General features: G+C 52.5%; 1 protein-coding gene across 1 annotated transcript; it reads left to right on the top strand.

Moving 5' to 3' along the window:
• The first annotated feature begins 2868 nt into the window (after positions 1 to 2868).
• Positions 2869 to 7436, top strand: LOC123022367 (histamine H3 receptor-like). Its single transcript, XM_044428060.1, has 3 exons — positions 2869 to 3136; positions 4754 to 4920; positions 6376 to 7436. The coding sequence occupies exons 1-3, from the start codon at positions 2869 to 2871 to the stop codon at positions 7258 to 7260; spliced, it is 1320 nt and encodes a 439-aa protein (XP_044283995.1). The 3' UTR covers positions 7261 to 7436.
• Positions 7437 to 7584: the final 148 nt, after the last annotated feature.

Below are 7584 nucleotides of genomic sequence, written 5' to 3' on the forward strand. Positions count from 1 at the left end.
ACACTGTGGGGGGAATAAGACCTTGATCAGTTAAAGGTTGAATGTATGCAAGAGAAGGCCAGTGAAACATCTTAACAGCCTGAGAGGTGATATGGCAAAATTAAATGTATGAAGGGACTCAATTCTATTCATTTAGGCCTGAACGAAAGCCGTGCTTTCCTGCCCCACCATGGTGCCCATACCTTTGCCACTTAAGCTTGGTGTCAAAATTTACCCAACACAGGAAATCCATGACTGGGCCTACCAGCCTTTGCTGGAAGCAGATCCTGAAACTCCAGTGTAACTCTGCACAAAAACACCAGTGGAGAAGTTTCTCTAACCCTTCCCAATCCCTCCTACAAATATTTTCGCAGGCTAACTCCCTCACCCAAAAGCTGGTATGATCCCCACTAGGGGGAAAGAAAAGAAAGAACGGGGGGAATTATATGGGGAAGAAGGACTGAGCACTAACTTGAAACAAAAGAAAAGAGCAGGAAATCTGATTGTGGATAATTTGCTGGCATGTCTGGTTAGCCTTGGAAATCAAAAACATTGCCTGTTGTCAGACCGTGTTGCTACAGTAACTGTGGAAGGTCTTCAGCTGGTGACAACCCCTTCAACAGAAGAGTTCATTTCATTACTTTCCATGTTAAAGGTTTTATTAATTTTCCAAACATGAGAGGAGATAATCAACTAAGCAAAAGAAAGAAAATCACATCAGGTTGAAGCCTAGCGGTTGAGATATAATAGTGGAGGGGGGGGGTTGGGGGGGTTCCTATTAGCAAATTATATTAAGTCTCCTTTTCATAATCTGAGGAATGGCTTTGGCAGATGCTACTGCATATGTCCCCGATTTGTGTGTGAAGTTAAAGGCTGCCATATTTGATAAAAATCAGTTTTTTTAAACGTCGCCTCTTGCTAATTTGAGTTGACATATCCATTTCCCAACGTTTTGGTGTTACCTTGTGAGCTGCCATCGGAATGAGCACAACTGGAAGCCGAGGTTTATGCCTGCACAGATGTGTCTCACAATCCGTGAAGCTTTCCGTGCCACAAATGGTGCCTCAGTGCCCCCACATTTCATGCCCACCTCCAGATGGGGAGGAAGAAGCGGCTGGGAGCAGAACAAACGGTCCTGTTTTGCAACCTTCTCCCACCCTCCTGGCCACCCACGCCCACCAGCCCCAGCCACCATGGCCAATGCGTAGGAACGCTGTGAGCTCCGCTCCTAAACAACTGGAGGACTCCAGGTCGGGGAAACCTCTTGTATTGTCCTAGGAAACATCTAATTCGTGTTGCATTGATACAGGAATCCGGGGAGCTCAGGTGCTTGTTAACTGCCAACATCACTCGCTGGCAGGATGGGTTCAAAAGGAGGAAGATGGAGGCTATAACTATGCTATTTTATACTGTCGTGGTATATCCAATTTATTTATTGGTTTAGGATTGGCAGGTTTTTATGTTTGTAAACCACCCAGAGAACCCTCTGGGCTACTAGGGTGGTATATAAATGCAAATAATAAACAAACAAACAAACTCTTCCAAGCTACATGTACCAATGGGAGGGAGAGGCTGTTCAGCCTTTTCTTTCCCAGCTGTTGGAACATGCAACACTGTTTTTCCCCCAAGGGATAAAAGACTTGGGCCACCATAACATCTTTTTTTTTAAATCTCTGAGGGAGAAAAGGGGAACAGGCAACCTTGGGCAGAGAAGTGGCCGAGAAGGGCTGAACTGAACAATTCCTCGTGGGCTCCTCCACCCAAGGAGGAGCAGAGCAGCCTGAAATAGAAGCTGCAGGAGGGTCCATAAAACAGTATAACTTCGGGGAGTATTAAAATATCAGCCTTTGGGGAAATAATACCTTTACATGAAAGAGGATAATCTAGCCCTAAGCACGGGAGAAAAGCAAGCCCCTGGATGAGGAAGCCATCATATATTATAGTTATTATTATCATATATAAATATATTATATATTATTATAATAAAGACATCAGTTGAGGAACATTACCATGGTCTAGGACTGCATCCAATCGAGCTCACGTACCCAAAGAAGCCCACTATGGACCCTGCTCTGGTTTTCATGGCATGACCCAGCCTGTGCCTATATCACAGGATGGGGGCCCTCAGACAGGGGCCCATATCTGCATTCCCCAGAAGGCCACGCCCCTCCCTGGCCACGCCCCCTGCTCCCCGCCGGACTGGCTGGCTTCTGGGCGGGGGTCCCCCGTTGGCGCTGCCTCTCCTCCGGCCTTGCATTTCTGGCCCTGCCTTCAGGGGCAACTGGAGCGCTTCCCTTGGGCTGAACGAGGCTTCATGCCCCCCAGAGAAAGTTAGAGGGACGAGGCATGGCCCGCGCCTTCTCCATTTGGGGGCGTTCGCCACCGGACACGGCGGATGGCTTCACACCCTGGCCAGCCCCCTCCCCAAGTACCCAGCGGAGCGCTGGACTGCCCCGGGGGCGCGGGTCCCCCCCCCACACACACCCCGCACAGGCACGCTCTGCGAGGGGTGGTCGGCGAGGGAGCAAGGCTGCCTCGCCGGAGAGCCATCCGCCAAGAGGCAGGACGCGCGGGGTCCCCCCCCCCGGGGTCTACCTGTCCGCCTCTTCCCTCCCCCACCCCCTCAGCCCTCCCTCGCCGCGCGGGTCGCCCCACGCGGGCCCTTCGCCCCCTCCCCGCCTGCTTCTCCGTCCTCCCCGCAGGGACAGAGAGTTCAGGCGCGGCTGATTCACGGGGCGATCGCCTCCTCTCTCCCAGCAGCGCGCCCGAGCGGAGCCTCAGCAGACGCGCGCAGCCTTCCGCGGAGTAACCCGAGCGAGCGAGCGAGCGAGCGCGCCCGCCGGCCGGCCGGCCCCCGAGCCTCGCCCTCCCTCCGCCCTGCCCCGCACCATGCCCGGGGCGTGGCCGGCCCCCAACTCCTCCAGCGGCGGCTCCGCGCCAGCCCCTGCGGGCCAGGGGTGCGCGGCCGGCCTGGAGGGGCACCTGGCGGAGTTCTCGGCGCCGGTGCCGGCGCTCCTGGCGGTGCTGATGGGGCTGGCGGCGCTGGCCACCGTGCTGGGCAACGCGCTGGTCGCCCTGGCGTTCGTGGTGGACAGGAGCCTGCGGACCCACAGGAACTTCTTCTTCCTCAACTTGGCCATCGCGGATTTCATGGTCGGTGAGTAGAGCCCGGGTCAGCCCTGCCCGCTCCTCGGAGGACAGATACCGAGGCTCAAGCTCAGGTGCTCTGGCCACCTTTGAGAAGGAGGGACTCGCTGGGGAAGACCCTGGTGCTGGGAACGATGGAAGGCAGGAGGAGGAGGGGGCGGCAGAGGATGGGGTGGCTGGATGGGGTCACTGGGGAGGTGGGTGTGGGGTTGGTGGACTCTGGGGAGGACAGGAGGAATGTTGACCATGGGCTCTGGAAGGGTCAGACGTGACTGTGTGACTCAACAGCAAAAGTGCCGGTGGTCCAGTGAGGCCAGGAGAGACAGAGTTGGCCCGTGGAGAGCTGGCGCCGTGGCCCCAAATTAGAGGCAGAACCCTGGGTCGCTTCTGTAGAGTTCAGAGTAACCATGACATGGGACCCACCCAGCCCTGCTGGGACTGGGCCTTGCTGCATGGAAGCCGGAGGTCCAGAGTGGTTTGTGTATTTCTGCTGAGAAAACCTCCCCATGGCTTTAATTCTTTCCAACTCGGTTCCCCATCGACTAAGTTGGGAAAGTGACTTGCTGCAGTAGGAGTATTGTGGGCACAATTGAAAGATTGCGCTGATGGTTTTAGGGGACGATCCCATGCTAGTTTAGACCAAAGGAAGTCTGTCCGAATGGTTGGACGGAAATGTTGGGTGGACTTTGGTCTGTCTAAGCGTGCACCGGACTGCACTCTTTGCAAATTTTATTCTGTCTGTGTGGTTTTAGAGTCATGATTTTAATGGCTTGTATGTGGTGTCTTGGGTTTAATGCAGGTTATTTGCTCTGGGCTCTTAGTAAATCTAGTAAAAACTTAGAAGCACTTTTGCATTCATGCTGTATAAAGGATTGGCAAGAGAAGATACAGGGATGACTATATGGCCAAACTCATTGCTGGCTACCATAATAGCAGAAGTGGCATGGATCAGATTTCCCCTAATAAAAATGCAGGGAATGATTTATTCCCATATCTGGACTAAGGAGGAACCTTCTCCTCCAGACAGATCAGCCTTTTCTCACTTGCCATATAGTCCATGAACTGCTAATATCCACCAAGTGTGCATGTCAGCTGAACGCGACACAGCCCCCTTGAGCATGGTACAGTTTACCGACTCTGCTGTTTGTCATGGCTGATAATAATATGGAAGAAACAGACATGGCTATTCAAATAAACTGGGTATTTTGTGGTGAAGGAGAAACAGCAGAAGTGACCAGCTCTGGTTCCTTCTCAAGCTGATACCTGCCCATACTTTTTTCCGGGGGGGGGGGAGGAGCGGGAGTATCATGGAGGATCAGGCCCAAGAGCTCTCTAGCCTGGCATTCTGTCTACACACTGGTCAACCAGTTGTTTGTGGAAACTCATGAGCAAAACAGGAGTGGGACAGCCCCCTCCTGCCCAAGTTCCCCCACAACTGGTACCTGTAGGATGCTTTTTTTGGAGCCGGAGGAATTCAAAGAGCAACCCAGGTCTGAAGGGGGGGGGTGTGCAGGGCTCTCTCCTTGAAGATGCCTCCACATCCATAGAAAATGACCTCATATCAGAATTAAGGAGCTCAGGCTAGGATCCTGTCACTCACATGGCGTCCTCTGGTCCATGTCCGCAGGTGCATTTTGCATCCCGCTTTACATCCCTTACACTCTGACTGGAAAATGGATGTTTGGAAGAGGGTTGTGTAAACTCTGGTTGGTGATTGACTACGTTGTGTGCGCAGCCTCTGTCTTCAACATCGTCTTGATCAGCTTTGACAGATTAATTTCTGTTACGAAGGCGGTAAGGAACGTTTCCTTCTGCTGAAAGATGCGTCCAACCCCAGCATGCAAACTTCGCCATCTCCCCACATATGCACCCGCCCCGTCTGGGGCCTCACATTCTGTCTGTTTCCCTATGCGTGCAAACACCCCACCCCCACCCCAAAGCTCTCCGGCTTGTCCTTCCTTCCATGTCACAGTCATGCCTCACTTTTTTGCCTGCCCCAAGCCCTGTGTGACTTCCCCCTCTTCCACGGGTCCTGCTTTTATGACATGTGCGGCACCCCATCCTTCTTAGGCCCCATATTTCAGGGAAACCTGTTCTGTCGCACTTCATTCAGTCACTCTTTGCGGCTGAATCACCGCTTGGCATCACCACCGGGCGAACATGGCTTTCCACCCTTCTGCTGCCAAGAACACACAGTAGCTCCTGTGACACAGCTCCATTTCCTAGTGATGGCTTTCGGTGAACTCCATGCCTCCTTTTCACAGGCGCACACGCACGTGAATGCACACACAGAGGCAGGCAGGGGTTTGGATTTGAAGCAGCACTATTAACCAGGACACGCTTCCCCTTGCCTTGCCTTGCCTTGCCTTGCCTTGCCTTGCCTTGCCTTGCCTACAGTTCCTGGCCATCCACCAAGCTGACTTGGGCTGATGCGAGGTTTGAGTTCAACCATATCTGGAGGGCACCAAGTTGGGACAAGACCCCCACACCCTCTAGCATCCTCCCCCAGATTCGCCTTCCAGGACCTTGGTGCCCTCGACAGCAGTTATGGCAATCGCAGCCAGTGGGACAGCGTGGTTCGACTGTTGGACTAGGTTGTGGGAAATCCAGGTTCTAGTCCCCTCTGGGCCATGAAGCCCATGGGGTGCCTTTGGTCCAGTCACTGACTCTCAGCCTAGCCTACCTCACAGGGTTGTTGTGTGGATCAAATGGCGGGGAGAGGATTATGTAACCTGCCTCAGTTCCTGGCAGGAGGAAAACAGTGAGATATAAATGAAAGAAGTGAATAAAGCTTCTTCTCGGACTGTTTCCTCCCTCAAGGCAAAAACATTGTGAAAGTTGCCGAGGTGGCCAGAAAAGGCCAAACACGAATGGCGTCCTTTTGGCCACAGCAACACCCAGCTCAGCTACTCCAGGGAATAAGGGTGTTGGATTTCTTTCAGACGCTCACAAGGACTGTGTTTCGGGGGTGAACTGCACCAACATCAAAAACGTTAGCATGTTTGGCCTTACAGCTTTTATGGCAGGTAACCAAACAACCTCGGAGCCTGGGAAACCCCCGAACAAGCAGGCCAGGGGGCAAGGAGAGGGTCAGAACCACTCGGGGAACCCCTTGGCTGGAGTACGGGTGCAGGCAGGTCAGATCTGGCCCAGCCAGCTGCGGTAGAATCCCTTTGCCCTCAAACGCCTCCACGACTCAACAGACACTGTGCGTCTGTGACCACCTTTCAGCTCTTTCTTTCTTCCCAGGTGAGCTACAGAGCTCAGAAGGGCAGGACGAAGAGTGCAGTGGTGAAAATGGCGATGGTCTGGGTCATGGCGTTTCTCCTTTATGGCCCAGCCATCATCAGCTGGGAACACATTACCCATGAACAAATCCTGGCGGACACGGACTGTTACGCCGAGTTCTTCTGCAACTGGTACTTCCTCTTGATCGCCTCCATCATTGAGTTCTTCACACCCTTCATCAGCATCACCTACTTCAGCCTAAGCATCTATTGCAACATCCGGAAGCGGATGTCCAGCAGAACCAAGAACTTCCCGCTGTGCCAACAGGACTGTGAGATGTTGTCTGATGAGGAGAAGCAAGTTTGTACACCCTTTTTCATTAACGTGAAGAGGAAAAGAAATCAGGAGAAGCCAGGGAACCGCTCATTTTCCATGCCTTCTGTCTCGACGCTTAATGTTCAGAACCTCCAGCAGCAGCCGGTAGAGCTGAACCTCAGTCCAGAACTTCATCCTGTACAAGGGGATGCAGAGAGCAGATCCCCATGGAATGGTTTCTGTGCAGCGCTGAACTGCATGTTCAACACCAAGAGGAAAGCGGAGGTTGCCAATCCCACAGCCAGTCAGTCTAGACTTTCTCAGGATAAAAGAGTAGCCAAAGCGCTGGCCATCCTTGTCTGCGTCTTCGCTTTATGCTGGGCTCCTTACACACTGATGATGATTGTCAGAGCTGCTTGCAAAGGTCAGTGCATCCCCCAGGGTCTCTACGAAGCCACGTTCTGGCTCCTGTGGCTGAATTCGGCCATTAACCCAGTTCTGTACCCTTTGTGCCACATGAGCTTTAGGAAAGCCTTTTTTAAACTCTTCTGCCCAGGCAAGGCTAAAATCCACCCTCGACGTCTTACCTGAGAACTGGTGAAGCAAGTCCATGTTGGACATCGGTGCATTTGGCACCACAAAATAATGTTAGCCATTTGCCTCACCAAACAAGCAACTTATCCAAGGTAGAAAGATGGCCTTGGAAAATGTTTGAGACCTTGGGAAGCATTCATCTGGACCTTTGTATGACTGCCGCAGAAATTAACAAAATTTGAGACTATATAATATTTTGAAACTTATGCCTTGGACTGGTATAGGTCTGCAATGAAAGCTAATTAATCCACATTCATGCTAGAAGCTAAAGATACTTTCAGGAAATCTCAACTTGCAAGCAAACTTTGTTTGTCTAAACTG

This window comes from Varanus komodoensis, unplaced genomic scaffold, assembly GCF_004798865.1.
Source record: "Varanus komodoensis strain SLA01 unplaced genomic scaffold, ASM479886v1 scaffold19, whole genome shotgun sequence".
Lineage (NCBI taxonomy): Eukaryota > Metazoa > Chordata > Lepidosauria > Squamata > Varanidae > Varanus > Varanus komodoensis.

Excerpts from the sequence above, each read along its gene's own strand:
- LOC123022367 (XM_044428060.1), top strand. The coding sequence starts at position 2,869 with ATGCCCGGGGCGTGGCCGGCCCCCAACTCCTCCAGCGGCGGCTCCGCG. Across the intron at positions 3,137-4,753 it reads CATCGCGGATTTCATGGTCG|GTGCATTTTGCATCCCGCTT; the intron begins GTGAGTAGAGCC and ends CCATGTCCGCAG. Across the intron at positions 4,921-6,375 it reads TAATTTCTGTTACGAAGGCG|GTGAGCTACAGAGCTCAGAA; the intron begins GTAAGGAACGTT and ends CTTTCTTCCCAG.